The following is a 19878-nucleotide window of genomic DNA, read 5'->3' on the forward strand; positions in this document are numbered from 1 at the left end:
TCAATAAAATGAAAATGTGATTTTTTTTTCTTACCTGCGCTGATGTTTGGATGGGGACTCAGGGTCCTCTTCCACAATCACAATCGGCTTGGCTCCCGGCATTTGCGGGGGCCTCAGAGAGCTCCCACAGCTGGAAGCCGATTGCGGAGCCTCCGTAGGCCCCGCGGATGTCCGGGCTTGGCTCCTGGCAGCGGCGAGGCCTCCGAGAGCTCGGAAAACTTACTTCCGGGTTACAATCGTTTGTAACCCAAAAAAATGTAACTTGAAGCATTTGTAAGCCGAGGTACCACTGTATTTCCTGTCTGTTGTAGCTGTGCTAGATGCTGTGTGGTTTTTAACTTTTGGGGGGAAGTCTACATACACAGCATTTACCCACATCCTTATGCTTACTGACAGTTCCAAAGAACTCTAAAGGGTTTAGACAGGGCTTATCCTTGCAGAAGCGATGCTGGTTCTTCTTCAGCGAGGCTTGTTCTTCTAGATGCTTGGTGATCCTATACAGTGGTACCTCAGGTTAAGTACTTAATTTGTTCCAGAGGTCCGTACTTAACCTGAAACTGTTCTTAACCTGGAGCACCACTTTAGCTAATGGGGCCTCCTGCTGCTGCCGTGCCGGAGCACAATTTCTGTTCTCATCCTGAAGCAAAGTTCTTAACCTGAAGCACTATTTCTGGGTTATTTCTGTAACCTGAAGCGTATGTAACCCGAGGTACCACTGTATTTAACAAAGCTTTACCCTAGCTTTCCTGGAACATATGTTAAGCTAACTGGGTCATAATTTCTTGACACCCTCGTTTTTAGAAATGTTGCTCCACTGGCCACTTTTCAGTCATAAGAACGTAAGAAGAATCTGCTGAATCATCTGGTCCAACATCCAGTTCTCACAGTGATCAACCAGATGGCTCTTGGAAATGCATTGGTCCTCCAGTATGGAACAAGTTACATATCTTTGTTAGCAAATCAGCAATATCACATTTGAGTTCTTTAATGGGTGGATCCCATCAGGACAGTCATTTGTTTGTGTTCATTTTGTCAATAATAATAATAATAATAATTTATTTATACCCCGCCCATCTGGCTGGGTTTCCAACAGAATATTAAATATTCCAACAGAATATTAAAATACAATAACCTATTAAACATTAAAAGCTTCCCTAAACAAGGCTGCCTTCAGATGTCTTCTAAAAGTCTGATAGTTGTTTTTCTCTTTGACATCTGGTGGGAGGGAGTCCCACAGGGCAGGCGCCACTACCGAGAAGGCCCTCTGCCTGGTTCCCTGTAACTTCGCTTCTCGCAGTGAGGGAACCCCCAGAAGGCCCTCGGTGCTGGACCTCAGTGTCCGGGCAGAACGATGGGGGTGGAGACGCTCTTTCAGGTATACTGGACCGAGGCCATTTAGGGCTTTAAAGGTCAGCACCAACACTTTGAATTGAATGGCTCTTGTCATCACTATTTGTCTCTCTTCCTCAGATTCCCTTCTGGAGAAAGTCAGCTCAGGCACAGGGACCCATTCTACATCTTCTGCAATGAAGACAGAAGCAGAGATGGTAACTTCTTTACCATCACACAAGCCCAAGAGAAGAGCCAAACAGCAGCTTCAAAATGGCCTTGAAAGTCCCTTCTCCAGGCAATAGAGAAGGGACTTTCCAGTTCATTTTGAAGCTTTTCTCTCTCTCTCTCTCTCTCTCTCTCTCTTTCTTCCTTCGTACATGTCTCACTCTTTGGTTTCTCTAGCAATGAGCTTCCCAGTTCATTTAAAAACACTCCCACCCCTTCTTGTAGAGAAGTATTTCTAGCAGAAACAATTGAGAAATCTGGGTGTAGAAATAGCATTCAACATACGTTGAAAAATATTCTTAGCGTTTTTACGTGTTCCTGCCTGAGCCCGGGTGAACCTTTATAACTCCTTCCTCCCCCATCTCTGTATCTGAAATGTACCTTTGAGCAGAGTCAGGATGCACATATACACAGACCTGCATTCATACACATATCACTATATATTCATATATAGAGTGAGGAACTATGCACATTGCTAAGAACATGTGGGAGAGCCAGTATGGTGTAGTGGTTAGGAGCAATGGACTTGTAATCTGGTGAACCAGGTTAGCTTCCCCGCTCCTCCACATGCAGCTGCTGGGTGACCTTGGGCTAGTCACACTTCTCTGAAGTCTCTCAGCCCCACTCACCTCACAGAGTGTTTGTTGTGGGGGAGGAAGGGAAAGGAGATTGTTAGCCGCTTTGAGACTCCTTAGGGTAGTGATAAAATGGGATATCAAATCCAAACTCATCTTCTTCTTCTTCTTTGGAACTTTGGGTGCCAAGGGAGTTAAAGGCGTGCTAAAGGAGGAGAATGAGATTGCAGAGCAGTTGAATGAATTATTGGCCTCTGACTTCACAACAGAAAATATAGGGCAGACCCCACAGCAACGTTTACAGGAAGAGAGTCTGAGGGACTTAGTGGCGATGAGAGATGAAGTTCTAGGCCTAATCACCTCGTCTGGAGGGCACCTGGGTTCTCAAAGAACTCAACTGTGAAGCTGATGATCTGCTATTAAAAATACAGAACTTGTCCCTCAGATCAGTCTCCATACCTGAGGACTGGGAAGCAGCTCATGTGACACCATATTTTTAAAAAGGATCCTGGAAATTACAGGCTAGTTAGATTAAGATCTGTCTTGGGGAAACTGGTGGAACGTATTGTTAAAGGTAATATATATATATATATATATATATACCACATTTATATACTACCGTGTCATTTTTAAAAAATCAAAGTGGTTTACAGAATGAAACCATACAATAAAAACTATATTTAAAAGAAAAGTGCGGAAAATGGCTAGAGAAAAGCTTTTCTCCCTCTCATAACACTAAAACTCATGGGCATCTGATGAAGCTAAATGCTGGATGAGTCAAGACAGATAAAAGAAAGTACTTATCCACTTATGGAACACTCTCCCACAAGACGGTGATGGTCCCCAACTCAGATGGCTTTAAAAGATTAGAGAAATTCATAGAGGGCATGACTGTCTCTACCTTTGCAGCTGGAGACAGTAATACAGTAGTACCTTGGTCTAAGAACAGTTTAGTTCATGAACAACTTGGATTAAGAGCACTGCAAACCAGGGAGTAGGTGTTTTGGTTTCTGAACTTTGCCTTGGAATAAGAACATGTTTCACTTCCTGTTGAGTGTGTTCCATTTGTAAATTGAGTCCCCTGCTGCTATGGGAAAGCACGCCTTGGTTTAAGAACGCTTTGGTTTAAGAACGGAATTCCGGAACAGATTAAGTTCGTAAACCAAGGTATCACTATACAGTCATACCTCGGGTTAAAGTAGCTTCGGGTTGAGCATTTTCGGGTTGCGCTCTGTGGTGACCCGGAAGTAACAGAATGCATTACTTCCAGGTTTTGCCACTCGCGCATGCACAGACGCTCAAAATGACATCACGCGCAGACGTGGGTTGCATTTGCTCCAGGATGCGAACGGGGCTCTGGAACGGATCCCGTTCACATCCAAAGGTACCACTGTATACCAGTTTCTGGAACCACAGGAGGGGAGAGTGTGATTGAGCTTGAGCCATGCTTGAGGGTTTCCCATAGGCAGCAGGTTGGCCACCATGAGAGCAGGATGCCAAACTGGGTGAGCTACTGGCCTGATCCAGCAGTCTCTGCTTACAGGATGCTGCCTGTTCATAGCACTGCTCCAAAAGTGCGAGAAAGGGCCAGTCTCTTAGGTGATGGGTAAGAGAAAGCAAAGAGGCTGGATTCACTTCCCACAACACGCAAACATGCCCTTTCACCCAGATTTTGCTGCTGTGCGATTCTCTGCATTCTTCTTCTTCTTTTTAAATGTATTTTTATTAAAGATTTTCTAACCACTTGCATTATAACTATGAGACCAGACCCTTAGCAAGAAGATCAGTTTGCTTGAGATGGGTCTCTTCTATTTTCGGTGTGGCTGTTGTCTTTGAACACTACATGCACATGAAGAGCAGAAGAGATGGGTCTTTGGAAGGGAACATGGTGGATTTAAAGATAAGGGAGCACATGGAAACTGCCACACACCCCTCAAAAAGAAAAGTAAAAGAGCAGTGGATTTCCTTTTGCCAAATATTTGCAGACACGATAATCAAGGAGGAGAAAGGAATGGAATTTAAGCTTCGATTACATCCGCCCTAGTACCAGAGATAGGCTGTCTCAAGCTGTGTGCGCGAGTTACTCCCTACATAAATGTTTTAAGTTTTTTGTATCAATCCAGTATATTTTCTTTTAATTGTTGAATGATTCTGTGTACATTGCGGCAGCCTTTGGCTATGTGCAATAGAACTGACTGACTACTCCCTACTGAATGCGCAGATTCAGCCATTCGAAGTTCCTTCTATAAAGGAAAAAAAAAATGTGTGTGTTTAAAAGTTGTCAACATTAAATGGTCAGAATTAAACATTTGCGCAAAAATGCGTGAGAAAATGGGGAGAGCAGCATCGTTCATAATTGCCAGCGTGTAGTTTCCTTCCCCTAGTGATGAAACGAAACCGACCTCGTTTATTTTACTAAAATAAACCGCACATTTACACTTCCGCACCCGAGTAAAAAAAACAAAAACAGCTTTTTGCAGCCGGCAGGAGGAATTCCGTTGGCCGCCGACTGCCCGCCCCGATCCCCCCACCCCGATCTGCCAGCCCTTCGGTGGTGCCGCCCCCTCTGGTCCCCAAGACGGGCTCCAACACGCCCAGCCCCCTCCCGCCTCCGCTGCCCCCTCCCCCTCCTCCAACTTGCCCCCGCATGCCCGGGCATCCCGGCCTCTGATTGGCTCCCCGAGGAAAGCCTCGTCGAAGGGGGCGGGGCTTCGCGATCACGTCACCGGGGAAACCCCGGCACCTTCTCTTTGCCTGGGCGCGCCGGGACCAGAAGCTGGCAGAACGCGGGAGAGAGCGAGCCGAGAGCATCGTCCGCCCCGTCGACTCCCGGCGCTGCTCCGAAGGCCCGTCGCAAGAAAGCCACCCGCTGGATCTCGCTGCGCCGGACATGATGCCGAGCAAAACGCCGCGCAAAGGCGCGCTGCGCAACCCCGCGCCCCCAGGTAGGTCGCCGGACGGGCCCCAGACGACGGCTCGGCGCCTCGTCTGCGCGCCGCCGCCTCGGGCACAGGCTTCCCGCCGGGAGCCCGTCGAGGCACCGGATCAGTTTTGCCGTCTTCTTGAGGTGAGCGGCAATCGATGGTCTGGAGGCGCCTCTGTAGTGGATCGCAGAGTCCGAAGGGACCCCCGAGCCCATGTAGTCCAGCCCACCCCACGCCACCCACCCTTGATTTCGGAGCCCGGGCGTGCCCGCTGCACAATCTTTTTGGGCAGTGGTCTTTTCAGTCCTGGGTCTCAACTCAAAGACCCACCCTAAATGCACCTCTTCTCTCCCATCTCTCCCATTTTCCATGGCCCTGAGGGCATAGCTGCAACCCCACTTAGGTCAAAGTTGTGACCCCCTTTGTGTTTATGGTTCATGACCTGCCATGAAAATCAACGCTTAAGTTGTCAAGTTGCCCGGTTGTTGTTGTTTAGTCGTTTAGTCGAGTCCGACTCTTTGTGACCCCATGGACCAGAGCACGCCAGGCACTCCTGTCTTCCACTGCTTCCTGCAGCTTGGTCCAACTCATGCCGGTAGCTTCAAGAACACTGTCCAACCATCTCGTCCTCTGTCGTCCCCTTCTCCTTGTGCCCTCCATCTTTCCCAACAACAGGGTCTTTTCCAGGGTCTTCTCTTCTCATGAGGTGGCCAAAGTAGTGGAGCCTCAGCTTCATGATCTGTCCTTCCAGTGAGCACTCAGGGCTGATTTCCTTAAGAATGGATAGGTTTGATCTTCTTGCAGTCCATGGGACTCTCAAGAGTCTCCTCCAGCACCATAATTCAAAAAAGTTGCCTGGTACGAATGTCAAAAACAGTCAGAATTCCTTAGGCAGGTCAGTGATAGAAGTCCATGTTCAGTGTGGCTCCCCTCCCCCTCCCGCTTGTATTTGCAACAATCACTTGCCCAGATCCAACAGTCCCCTGAAGGACTGCCTTGACTCTGCCTGTCCAAGCATTGCCATTCACTTCCACGACCACAAAGCAGCCTTCTGATGCCCTCCCAGCGCCTTGAACTACAACTCCCACCAGCCCCAGCATCCACGGCCAACGGTCAGAGCTTATGAAAGCAGTTGGGGAAGGGCTGCAAAGGGAAGCTGATCCCACCAGAAGCTTTGCATGACCGTAGGGATCTGCCCTATAGCTGGGGGTTTGCCCATCTGATCCACTATCTTCTGTCAAGGATCTCAGGCAGAGATAGGTCTTCCTCATCACCCGAAATCCTTTTAACTGGAGAGGCCAGAGATTAAACAGGGAGTATCTGCTTACAATGCAGATGCGCTGCCATAGCTCTGTTGTTTACAGGTGATCTGATTCCCTGAATAATTTGAATATCCACGAAGTCAAAGGGTGATGGTGCTCTGTCCTGCCTCCAACTTCTATCCCCCTGTGTTGTTTAAAAGGGGGGGGGGTCTCTGTTAAAAATAGGGGAAGGGACTGGGCTGTCGTTTTGATATTCAGATTTGCAATTCTCTGTAGTCAGCATTGCCTGAAGGATGGTCCTATTTACCAGCTCTGCATTCTTAAGCACACCATGGCCAAACAAACACTTGTCGGTATTCTGAGTCGGAAGCATCCTCAGTTTTCCCCGCTACTTTCATTGATGGGAGCAACTGAATGTTCACTTTCCATTGCCTTTGCATTGAAGTGAATGGGGTTCAGGGGTATACAAACTGCAGAGGCATCCCTGGTTTGGGTCAATATCTCTTGTTTTAAGGGTTATGACATATAATTTAAAACAGCATCAGGCTTATAATGCTAGAAGACTTCGATGAACAGCTTTGAAGTTGTTGTTTCCTTACAGTCGAGCTCTAAATAAATTTTATTAAATGAGTAAATGATTAGCCAAAGTCAGTGCCGGAGACTAACAACGTGCTCGTACTTTTTACAGACTCGGAGGCAGTACGGGAATGCGCTTTGCAGCTACGCAGGATGGGGGACAAATGGAATCTCCGCCAGAAGATCCTCAACCTGATTTCAAAGCTTTTCTGCCCCGAAACGTGAGAGCGCTTTGAGGGAAAGGAAAGGAAATGGAGGAAGAGAAATCAAAGAAAATTTCAGAAGACCCGACCTTTACGTGTGTGGAGTCGTGAAAAGAGACTTCCGTAAGACAGAGGAGATGAAACGTTTCCTGTGCATTTCTGCAGCCAGTTTCCTATGGAGAAAAAAGGCTCCTGTGATATGATTTCTTCAGAAAACGTTTGTGAAAGTTTGCTTGAAAATGGAAGGAACTGGAGAAGAGAGAACTGGAATTTACTGTTTACCGGAGATGTTGGACTGTGAAGGGCACTGGGAAAGGAAGGAATCTGGGAGGGGTGCCCCAATCCAGAGTTCAACGTTCTGATTTCCATAGGTCTCGAATTCATTCACTCAGCTGTTATACTGTTATGAAAATTTATGGGATTTCATGCATACCAACGGGCAACATTCCACCACCGCTCCGCTCTAAACTCTGGACAGTGCAAATCAGTTTATCAGCTCTTTGCAATTCCCATTTCCTAGGAATTGGAATCCCAGCCTAAACTAAACTAGGGAAAGGAGTATTTTGCTTGTGTGTTTGTTACAGCGAAATGAATGTAAGCTGTTACATAGAATCATAGAAACGTATAGTTCAGCTATGTAATACATTATGTTCATTTTTTAAAAAATGTATTACACTGCAATGCTATCAATTTGCAACGCTAAATCGAGTAGATCTGCAGTGCCAATGTACCAATATTAGTCCTACAGGTAGGACATTGTATGATTACTTATTTTTGTTGTGACTATAATGGGTTACTTTTGGGTTATCAGCTAGAACCAAATGTTTCAGGTGAATGTTTGAAAGCACACCAGGAGGCTGTTAAACAGCATCCTTTCAACAGAAGTTACAGTATTCTTAAGATGAGTTGTACAACTTTAGCTAGCAGTTAACAGAATACAATTTCCCATTTATAACAAATGTGACAAATTCCCTTACAGTGTTAGGCTTAAACGGAGGAAGCTGTAGAAAGAAAGGAGCAAATGCAGAGTTACATTTCAGAGGGAAAATATGACTACTTTTTCTTTTACGCTAAGAAAACCAACCATATTATTCAAAATGTGTCAGGAAGATGAAATGTTACAGCTGCTTTTCAAATGGGGGAGAGCTAGCAAAGAGAGCTTTAACCCAATCTAGAGATGGAGGCGATATTAGGTGTGCCAGCAGGGATTCCCTTCATACTCAGAGTTTCCCATTCATTACAGTGGGAGAATTTGATTTGTGTGTTCAGAAAAAATCTTAGCTACCAGCATGAAAATGAACCCCAAAGGTTTTTAAGTCTGAATGTGCTGCAGATCTTCAATTTCCCAGTCTGGAGATCTGACATTAAACAAACCGCAGGATTAAGTCGCCAACATTTTTATTTCACGTTCCACCTGGCAGGTTAACGAAATGCACTTGAGCCCTGGTTAAAAGGCACATTACAACTATGGCTCAGATACAATACATTTCTAGCATCCTCCTGCCATAACAAGTGCACATTCTTCCGTAATTTCATTAAGACACTATATTTCAAAGCCAGGATCCCCTCACCCCCGTGAGACTGCCTTCCATAAAAGTGTAAACAGCTAAAATAGTTGACCTCAATGAAAAGCTGGCAAATCTTTCTCTGTGAGTGAAGTGTCATTTCAACAAATTTTGATTTTCTAAGATTGCTTTCATCTAGTACATGTTGCCAGATTCTGGCTGAGTTAAGTGTTCAGGAAAACAAATAACTGTGGAAGTATGAAGTGTCATTTCAAACATATGGTAGAAGACTTTATTTATAATGTGTGTTGTTGTTTTTTGCAATGGTGAATCCCTCTCCCCTTTGTATAATGTTTTGATGCTGGTGTATTTGCGAGCTATATGTGTTTATGTCAAAAAGGTTGTTTACAGCAAAATAGCTTGTTCGAAGTGTTTAAGGGTCGTATTCGCAAACAATTCATGCTTCTCGCTTATTTGCAAACAAGTTTCATCCGTTGCCTTCCACGATGGGCTGCCCAGGCTTCTTGTTTTCATTTCTACAAATATTTGTGTTGACATCTTGCTGAGTTAATGAACTTGATGTGTGTTGTTGTTGTTTTTTGTAAAATAAATAAATTAATGCTTTGGAATATAATTTCTGTGGAATTTTAGTACATATACATTATGTCTCTTTTACAGTTGACAATAAAGCTGTAACAGCTATATTGTTATCATCTCTGTTGTTGTTATTATTATTTGCCCTCCCACATATATGTCCCAATGTGGTGTACAAAATATAATTAATAACAGCTTTAAAACTCCAGTTAAAAATAGTACAAAAATATCAGGAAATGCATTTAAAACACTGTAAAGTAGACAAGCCGATAGATAATTTTAAGGAGGGTAAAAGCAAATTGCCAGTATCCCATCACAATTTAGGGCAGAGCGGGCTAGAATAGGAGGAGGGAGTTGCAGCTCTGGGTCTTTTTTATTTTTAGAGCTGGAGCAACAGCGCCATCTTCCAGATCCTCCTTGCTCTGGCAAGTGAATGAGGTGATAACAAGGCTTTCAAGTTTTACTATGATAATAATAATAATTTATTTATTACAGTCAAAGACCAGCTCACATAACATAACACAAGAAAAATAGCGTTCATAAAGATAAAATATACAATCGGAGCAGATTGCAGCAATAGCTCATGAGCTAAAATTGAAATATATACATACACCCATACAACTGAGATTTGGGCTACCATTAAAAAATTAACCCTGAGGCGCCCCAAAGGGCAACTTCAGCATTTCCCTAGTAAGCAATTTTATACTAGAGGATGATCTCATAGAATCATAGAATCATAGAGTTGGAAGAGACCACAAGGGCCATCGAGTCCAACCCCCTGCCAAGCAGGAAACACCATCAGAGCACTCCTGACATATGGTTGTCAAGCCTCTGCTTAAAGACCTCCAAAGAAGGAGACTCCACCACACTCCTTGGCAGCAAATTCCACTGTCGAACAGCTCTTACAGTCAGGAAGTTCTTCCTAATGTTTAGGTGGAATCTTCTTTCTTGTAGTTTGGATCCATTGCTCCGTGTCCGCTTCTCTGGAGCAGCAGAAAACAACCTTTCTCCCTCCTCTATGTGACATCCTTTTATATATTTGAACATGGCTATCATATCACCCCTTAACCTCCTCTTCTCCAGGCTAAACATGCCCAGCTCCCTTAGCCGTTCCTCATAAGGCATCGTTTCCAGGCCTTTGACCATTTTGGTTGCCCTCCTCTGGACACGTTCCAGTTTGTCAGTGTCCTTCTTGAACTGTGGTGCCCAGAACTGGACACAGTACTCCAGGTGAGGTCTGACCAGAGCAGAATACAGTGGCACTATTACTTCCCTTGATCTAGATGCTATACTCCTATTGATGCAGCCCAGAATTGCATTGGCTTTTTTAGCTGCCGCGTCACACTGTTGGCTCATGTCAAGTTTGTGGTCAACCAAGACTCCTAGATCCTTTTCACATGTAGTGCTCTCAAGCCAGGTGTCACCCATCTTGTATTTGTGCCTCTCATTTTTTTGCCCAAGTGCAATACTTTACATTTCTCCCTGTTAAAATTCATCTTGTTTGTTTTGGCCCAGTTCTCTAATCTGTCAAGGTCGTTTTGAAGTGTGATCCTGTCCTCTGGGGTGTTAGCCACCCCTCCCAGTTTGGTGTCATCTGCAAATTTGATCAGGATGCCCTTGAGTCCATCATCCAAGTCGTTGATAAAGATGTTGAATAAGACTGGGCCCAAGACAGAACCCTGTGGCACCCCACTAGTCACTCTTCTCCAGGATGAAGAGGAACCATTGATGAGCACCCTTTGGGTTCGGTCAGTCAGCCAGTTACAAATCCACTGAGTGGTAGCATAGTCAAGACCGCATTTTACCAGCTTCTTTACAAGAATATCATGGGGCACCTTGTCAAATGCCTTGCTGAAATCAAGGTAGGCTACATCCACTGCGTTCCCTTCATCTACCAGGCTTGTAATTCTGTCAAAAAACGAGATCAGGTTTGTCTGACATGACTTATTTTTCAGAAATCCATGCTGACTATTGGTGATCACAGCATTCCTTTCTAGGTGCTCACAGACTGTTTGCTTAATGATCTGCTCCAGAATCTTCCCTGGTATTGATGTCAGACTGACTGGGCGGTAATTATTTGGGTCCTCTCTTTTCCCCTTTTTGAAAATAGGGACAACATTTGCCCTCCTCCAGTCTGCCGGGACTTCGCCTGTTCTCCAGGAATTCTCAAAGATGACTGCCAGTGGTTCTGAAATCACATCTGCCAGTTCTTTTAATACTCTTGGATGCAGTTCATCTGGCCCTGGAGACTTGAATACATCTAGACTAGCCAAGTATTCTTGTACTATCTCCTTAGTTATTCTGGGCTGTGTTTCCTCTGCTGAATCATTTGCTCCAAATTCTTCAGGTCGGGCATTGTTTTCTTTATCGGAGAAGACTGAGGCAAAGAAGGCATTGAGGAGTTCAGCCCTTTCTGTGTCCCCTGTTTGCATTTCACCATCTTCTCCTCTGAGTGACCCCACTGTTTCTTTGTTCTTCCTTTTGCTACGAACATACCCATAAAAGCCTTTTTTGTTGCTTTTAACCTCTCTAGCAAGCCTGAGTTCATTCTGTGCTTTAGCTTTTCTGACTTTGTGTCTACACGTGCTGGCTATTTGTTTGAATTCCTCTTTGGTGGTTTCCCCCCTTTTCCATTTTTTGTACACATCCTTTTTTAATCTTAACTCAGTTAAAAGTTCTTTAGATAGCCACCCTGGCTTCTTTAGGCACCTTCCATGTTTCCGTCTCATTGGTATTGCCTGAAGTTGTGCTTTTACTATCTCCCTCTTAACAAACTCCCAGCCGTGCCTGCTAATCTGGGTGCAGAATCTCGCTACTAGCCAGGTCTTATGATCTTTGCCTAAGAGGAGAGAATTAAGTTTAGAAGTTTTACTATGCTTTGTTTCAGAAACAAACCAAAGTAAGTACCATCATATTGGTAATTTTAGACTTTGAACTAACTGGTTTTACTTGGGATGGCCTCTTTGGGTAGTAATGTGTATTCACCTACTACAAATTGTTTTTCTGGGGTAGGTAAAGGTAAAGGGACCCCTGACCATTAGGTCCAGTCGTGACCAACTCTGGGGTTGCGGCGCTCATCTCGCTTTACTGGCCGAGGGAGCTGGCGTACAGCTTCTGGGTCATGTGGCCAGCATGACTAAGCCGCTTCTGGCGAGCCAGAGCAACGCATGGAAACGCCGTTTACCTTCCCGCTGGAGCAGTACCTATTTATCTACTTGCACTTTGACATGCTTTCAAACTGCTAGGTGGGCAGAAGCAGGGACTGAGCAACGGAAGCTCACCCCGCTGTGGGGATTTGAACCGCCAACCTTCTGATCGGCAAGTCCTAGGCTCTGTGGTTTAACCCACAGCGCCACCCATTTTCTGGGGTAGGAGGCCCCTTTAAATGGCTATGAGTATTCCCTTCAAAATGTAGCAAGGCAGCCCTGCTGCCTTGAGGGGAGGGAAAGGTTTCTGCCAAGTGGGGCCCTGGACCTCCACCCTAAAGTCTGGGCTCAAGTGCACCACTGCCCTCTTCTGTAAAGTACTATGCAGAATGATATGGCCATAATGTCAGTCAATCAACTGGATTGGCATGCCATCTTTGTAACTAGGACTAGTAGAGATGGAGGCAAATTCTGACTCAGCCAGAATCTTGGCTTTCCATTGAAGCTGACTGGCTTCAGGAACTTATCTGAGATTCCTGGCTGCAGTGTAGAAACAGCATACTGAACAAAATCTTGGAGCATGTGCAAAGAAGCTTTCAGATTTCAATCCCGATTCCATCACCCTCCTTGCCTTTTTGACAGTTAGTTGCAATGCAAAGAGGTGGGGGAAGCCAAACAATCCACTGTGGGTTTTATTCCTGGATCTCTCAGCAACCCTAAAGCTTAAGGCGTGACTCATGCCTCCTTCAGTCTTCAACAAGAAGGTCATTGACCCCGGCAGTGACTATTCAGCAGGCAGTGTAGTCTGGAATTACCAGTTTCCTTGTACAAGGTAAAGTTGTACCTGAGTCGGCTTCACCTGTTTCTTTGGCACACCTGCATGTTTGTCATCACCCTGCTGAAGACCTTTCCACTGTGCTCCGGGGCGGATGCAATCGTGTTGTTTATCAGAGACCATTTTATCTATCAAGGCGGGTGAAAATAGGAGGGTAGATGTTGTTAAGGTTGCCTACTGCAAACCACACCCTTTTCCAGGTAACGCAAATATCTTCTATTGCTATAACAAGCCAAGGGACCCAATTCAAGGTATTCACATTAGGGTTTAAAGCCCTTAATGACTCAGTCCAAATATCTGAGAGGCTGCTTCCATTGGTTCTCTTGGGCAGTGGCGTATCATGGATTGCCAGTGCCCAGGGCAAGGAAAGTATTGCACCCCCTAACTGGTGCCTCCATGCAGTGCTGCCACCACTGGACAGAGCTATAGAGCAATGGCGGGAGATGCGCACACACTGTCTTGCGCTGGGGCACCGCCGCAAGTCCCACCATCCACCCACCTCCCCTAGTGGTAGGGGATGCTGAGCACCTTTCCATCACCTGATGTCACATAGCATCAAATTCAGAAAAGGTAAAGCCATGGCTGTAAAGGAATGATCAGGAGAGCACATTAAGCCTCGGGAAAAGCTTGAATTCAGTGCCATTTAAGTTCCACACCTTATTCAGTTGCACTTCTTCTGCCAGGGACTGAATACAATTGGGAGCAATCAGGAGTTTCTGGGTGTATATTATACAGGGTTGTTTTGTACAAGGGTTGTAAATTTTTTGCCTAAATCTAGCAAACTGTATGTAATTGGACCACTGTTCCCCCTCTTGCCAAGCGGGGAATCCTGCTGTTTATCAATGTAAATCCAAGCCTCCATCTTCTCAACAGGCTAGTGGCTTGCGTGTCAAGCTGGAGAAAAACAATTCGTCACTCAGCACTTACTTTCAATCTGCGCAGCTCCCTGAAGCAAACACCTGACCAGGAAGCAGGACTCCATTTTCCCGCCAGCTAAAAATATCTGGCTGCTTCAGGAACCTTTGGACTTTATGAGCAAGCTTGTGCCTGGCACAGCTCAGGCTCAAGCACTCAATTTCCCGAGCCCTTACAGGCAGAGAAGTGGCACATTGCTCCTTTCAAGGGAAAACAGCTTCGGGAATTCCCTGGCTCCCCATAAAGGCAGAACGATCAGGATGATCCAGGCAGCACGGAGAACTTTTTTGAAACTCCATTCATTTGATGGGGAGAGTTAAGCCATGTTTGCTGATGGTTAAAGTTTTCCCATAGAAATAAACAGGACTTACAATAGAATCCTATACATGGGACACGGGTGGTGCTGTGGTCTAAACCACTGAGCCTCTTGAGCTTGCCGATCAGAAGGTCAGAGGTTCGAATCCCCGTGATGGGGTGAGCTCTCATTGCTCTGTCCCAGCTCCTGCCAACCTAGCAGTTTGAAAGCACACCAGTGCAAGTAGATAAATAGGTACTGCTGTGGCGGGAAGGGAAATGGCATAGCCGTGCGCTCTGGCTTCTGTCACGGTGTTCCTTTGCGCCAAAAGCAGTTTAGTCATGCTGGCCGCATGACCCAGAAAGCTGTCTGTGGACAAACGCCGGCTTCCTCGGCCTGAAAGCGAGATGAGCACCACAACCCCCTAGTCGCCTTTGACTGGACTTAACCATCCAGGGGTCCTTTACCTTTTAACTTTTTAGCAATCCTATGCATGTTTACAGAGAGGAAGATTCCACAGTGGGGTATAAGGACACACTGTGCTCCTTCTGGGGTAGTTTGTCCACCTTTGGTCCCCACCCTGAACACAGCTCTCACTCAGCTGTGACTCCTAGAAGCTGTCAGCATGCAATAGTGGCCACATCCCAGGAACGGCTTCCACTGGCCAGCTAAACCAGGTGAGGGTAGCTGATGGGTGTCAAACTCTCAGTGACTTAGGGAATTCACCTGCATGTGAAGACAGGCTCTGGGAGATTGAGTGGACAAGACTACTAGTGGGTCCAACCATCCAGAAGGCGGTCTCTGCCCGTGTTGTACAAGGAAGTGAGGGGCAAATGGGGCTCATCAACCTAGAAAGGGGGCCTATCGTTTTGTGTACATTCAATTGTAAGATAAAACATATGCGAAGGGACTTGCCAGGTGGTCAACATTGAAGAAAAGATTTTGTAAGATAAAAGGGGGAAAATATTTATTTTCATCATCATCATCATCATCATTATTATTATTATTATTATTATTTTCTGTATTTGTGTGGGTGGGTGTTTTGTATAGAATATTTGGGAGGAAATAAGACGGTAAATAACAAATAACAAAATAGAAAGGGGGCCTATCTAAAAGAAGGAAAACTCTGGTGCTAAACCTCTGCTACCTTGAGGGATATCTTTGGGAGGAGAAAAGACGATGGAGGAAACCCTACACAAATCCCGAGTGGAGTCCCTAAGATGGTTGGATGGCGCCTTGTACGCCTCCTTCCAGCAACTCCTGCAGCCAAGCTGGTGCCAAGCATATTGCTGTGCTTTCCTTTGGACCACATCAGTGAGGCTGAGATGGGGGTCTTGTAATCTGGGCAGTACAGGGCCTCCATACACACTGCCCAGGCTTGTGTCCTGAGGAGTGCTGCTAATGCAGCCAGTGGCGTAGCGTGGGTTGTCAGCACCCGGGGCAAGGCAAGTAATTTGCGCCCCCTAACCCATGGATTTGCGCCCCCTAACCCATGGATTTGCGCCCCCTAACCCTAAGCCCCAGATGTTGCGTCCGGTGCGGCCGGCCCCCCCTGCACCCCCCACGCTACGCCACTGAACGCAGCAGTTTAACTTCACCCCTAGAGGCACACTCCAATGTCTCTCAAGACAGACAGATGCAAACAGATCCTATCATGTTCAGTTGAGTTCATTTCCAGTAAATTGTGTACAGACATGCAACTGTGCTTATATCGTGCGCCTCTGCCCTGCATACTCCCAACCCGTTTTGTCAAGTCAGTGGCAACACAGTTAGAACTGGCCAAATGCTTGAGATCTAGGCGATCTTGCCTAGATTTTTAACTCCTTAATTGCTGAATTTATATCCATATTAGAACACAAAGTGGCATTACTTTGCGGATCCAGCAAGCTCTCCATTTAGGCACTAAGCAGCCCCAGCCTTGTGTAACTTCAGAGAATCCAGACATATAAGTTGGAGATGCAGTTTCATGTTCTTCCACTACAGATTATGCCCTGGGACTTTTCTAAAAAATGTTTCCAGAATACTATTTGCTGAAAGATCAGAGCTTAAAACTAAACGTTTTAAGCCAAGCACCTATGTTTAGAAAGACTCTTTTGGAGAGGACAAGATGAGAGGAATCCCACTGACCCTAACATAGATTTTAGCAAACTGTGTTCTTGATGTGATTCATGTTTACAAGAACAAACATTCCTGTTTAGTACCAGCTTGGCCTCATTTCAGATGTTCTCCATATGCTAATCAGCGTGATACTTCAACCTGGTTGGTGCTCTCCTGGTCCTTGCAGCCAATAGGACTGGCAGTTCCAAAACACAGGTTGCTTCCTCCTATCTGGTTTCTGTTAGTCCAAGCAGCCAATAGGAACTGACGAGGGACTGTTGTGGTTTTTGCTACACTGGAGTCATGCAACGCACATGGTAAAGTCTGCCTCTTTCTGTATGGGGAGTGGCTATAATGATTTACATGTGTAGCAGACATGGTGAGGCAAAAGGGTAATTATGTCCGAAGTCAGAATACACTGAAGAGAAATTAAAACTGACAGTTTGAGCTTGTATCGGATTTGTGATAGTGAAAGTTTGTTGCGGGAAAGGGTTGGGAAATTACCAGTGTAACTTCCGTCTAAATAACTGCTTGGGCTAGATGGTAAGACCACATGATTAAACTGCTCCTGGATTGTACTACTTCAAGCATCAGGTGATAACTATATGACAGAATGAGCCTCTCTGTGAAAGGATGGGCTGCAGGAGAAAACACAGGGTGGGGCGCAAGACAAGGAGGTATGTAGATGTTGGATTTTTTGGAGCTGGCCGACCTGACTGGAAGAATCCGCAACCAGAAAGAAGAGGAGATACAAGAGGATTGGAAGAAATTTAAAGAATATTTAGCTAAACATTGTGATATAAGATAAATAGAAAATTCTTGGAAATAATAAATAGGCTTACGGGTAGAATAAGAATATGTTATAGTAAATATTAAGGATTAAAATATTAATAAAGGAGAAGAGGTTAGTAAATGAAAGGAGTCAATATTATCAGAAATATGAATTTGGAGAATGTTATATAGGTGATGGGGATGCGGGTGGCGCTGTGGGTAAAACCTCAGCGCCTAGGGCTTGCTGATCGCATGGTCGGTGGTTCAAATCCCCGTGACAGGGTGAGCTCCCGTCGCTCGGTCCCAGCTGCTGCCCACCTGTTAGTTCGAAAGCACCCTTAAGTGCAAGTAGATAAATAGGTACCGCTTTATAGCGGGAAGGTAAACGACGTTTCCGTGTGCTGCGCTGGTGCTGGCTCGCCAGAGCAGCTTCGTCAAGCTGGCCACGTGACCCGGAAGTGTCTGCGGACAGCGCTGGCTCCCGGCCTCTAGAGTGAGATGAGCGCACAACCCTAGAGTCTGTCAAGACTGGCCCATAAGGGCAGGGGTACCTTTACACCTTTTACCTTTATATAGGTGATATAATGAAATTCAGTTAGAGGGGAATTGAGGAAGTCAGCTATCAATGTAATGAGAATTAGGTATTTGAAGAAATAATTTTTCTTTGTGTCTAGTTTATTGTAGTGTAATGTGTTTTTCTTTGTTGTGTGTTTTGTTATGTTATTTTTGTGATAAATGTGGAAAATCAATAATTTTTTTTGGGGGGGGAGAAAAGAAGGGGAGGTCTGTAGCACTGCTTGGCATACAGAAGGCCCCGGGTTCAATTCCTAACACCACTTCCAAGTAGGGCTGGGAATGCGACTTGTCCCAAACCCTGCAAATCTGCTACCAGCCAGTGTAGACAATACTGAATGAGATGGACCAATCATAGCCTCATAGAATTGTAGTGTTGGAAGGGATCTCAAAGATCATCTAGTCCAACCCCCTGCAATGCAGGAATCTCTATGATCTGTGTCATGACAGATGCAACGGCGGAACAAGCCGATTGGGCACCTGGGGCGGCACATGTGCCCTGCGCCCAGGGGTGGGGCCAGCCGTCCGTCGGGCGGGGCCAGTCCAGACAGGACACTCCGCGGGGCCTCCGAGGAGTCTGCCTGCCTTCTCCCACTCAGCTGCCCTACAGCTGAGGGGGAGGTGGCAGGCAGACCGTTTGGGGCAGTGCGCACGAGCCTGCGGGCGCCCAGGCCACCACGTCACTCCCAGGAGAGACGCATGGCTCGTGCGTGCTGCAAGGGCGATCCACCACAGCCCCCTTCCTTCGCCCCTGGACAGATGACCAACCAACCTCAAGGAAGGAGTATCCACTCACTACCTCCCGAGGGAGACTGCTCCACTGTCAAACAGCTCTTCCTGTCAGAAAGTTCTTCTTGATGTTTAGTCAGACAGAATCTCACTTCTTGAAACTTGAAGCTATTGGTTTGAGTCCTACCCTCCGGAGCAGGAGAAAATGTGCTTGTTCCCTCTTCCATGTGAGAGCCCTTGAGATATATGAAGATGGCTATCATATCTCCTCTGAGTCTCCTTTTTTCCAGGCTAAACCTACCCAGCTCCTTCAACTATTCCTCATAAGGCTTGGTTCCCAGATCCTTGATCATCTTAGTACCCTCCTCTGCACATGTTCCAGCCTGTCAATATCCTCCTTAAATTGTGGCTCCCAGAGCCAGACACAATACCCCTAACCTATGCAGAAGTATAGCATCCTTGATCTGGACACTATACTTCTGTTGATGCAGCCTAGAATAGCATTAGCCTTTTTTGCTGCTGCATCACACTGTTCTCTCATGTTAAGCTTTAGGTCTACTAAGACCACAAGATCCTTTTCACATCTATTACTAGCAAGCCAGGTGTCCCCCATATTATATTTGTGCAGTTGGTTCTTCCTGTCCAAGTGCAGAACCTGGCATTTGTCCCTATTGAAATTATTATTTCTTTTTTCTTTTACTTTTGGCCCAGTTCTCCAATCTGTTAAGGTCATCTTGAATCCTGATTCTGTCTTCTATGGCTTTAGCTATAGTTCCTACGTTCTGTGTGCCTAAGGGGGGGAAAAACCCAAACAAACCCCTCCATATATAAAAAGTTAAATATCAGACATGGGTTCTAGCTGAGCTTTCCTTCTGATATATGTTACCTCTGTGTAAGCAGGATGGCAAAAAAGGAAAACAAAGGCTCCTCAAAAGAGGACACAGATTTGCATAAAAACTGTTTGTGCAACTTATCTGTATAGATGCTAGTTTAGAAAAAAAAATGTAATTTAAATAACAGTAAAGGGGAAAACTGTGGCCAGGTGTCAGGCGTGGAGTATCCTCTCCTCCCCCAGTAGCCTCAGAGTCAAGAAGAATGATCAGTTCATATTTTATGGCTTTTTATTCAGTCATCTGGTTGCAAGACAAAAGATCCAGGTCTCCAAGCACAGGGGACATTGGCTACTCTGAGACCCTCCTCTTCCATCTCCCACAACATCCTGGAAACATACAGGAAGTCACAGGAGTCACATCCTCTGCTTTTGAATGCGGAGGGATCTGCAAGCCCTTGGACTAGAAGGATCTCCCATATTCTCCAGGGA

At 45.7% G+C, this 19878-nt stretch overlaps 1 protein-coding gene across 4 annotated transcripts in view; it reads left to right on the forward strand.

Annotated features, from left to right (window-relative positions):
• Positions 1-9313, forward strand: part of PMAIP1 (phorbol-12-myristate-13-acetate-induced protein 1) — a 34821-nt gene extending 25508 nt beyond the window's left edge. For 3 of the 4 annotated variants that reach the window (XM_083575958.1, XM_083575959.1, XM_083575960.1), the window contains one exon: positions 7007-9313. In XM_083575958.1, coding sequence (XP_083432084.1) covers positions 7007-7119 — 113 coding nt within the window. In that variant the 3' untranslated portion in view covers positions 7120-9313. Of the gene's footprint in view, positions 1-4812; positions 5078-7006 lie in introns of those variants that run through there. The other variant, XM_083575957.1, reaches the window with a different exon arrangement.
• The last annotated feature ends 10565 nt before the right edge of the window (positions 9314-19878 follow it).

The sequence above is a fragment of the Podarcis filfolensis genome (assembly GCF_964270895.1).
Source record: "Podarcis filfolensis genome assembly, chromosome: 11".
In the NCBI taxonomy this organism is placed as follows: domain Eukaryota; kingdom Metazoa; phylum Chordata; class Lepidosauria; order Squamata; family Lacertidae; genus Podarcis; species Podarcis filfolensis.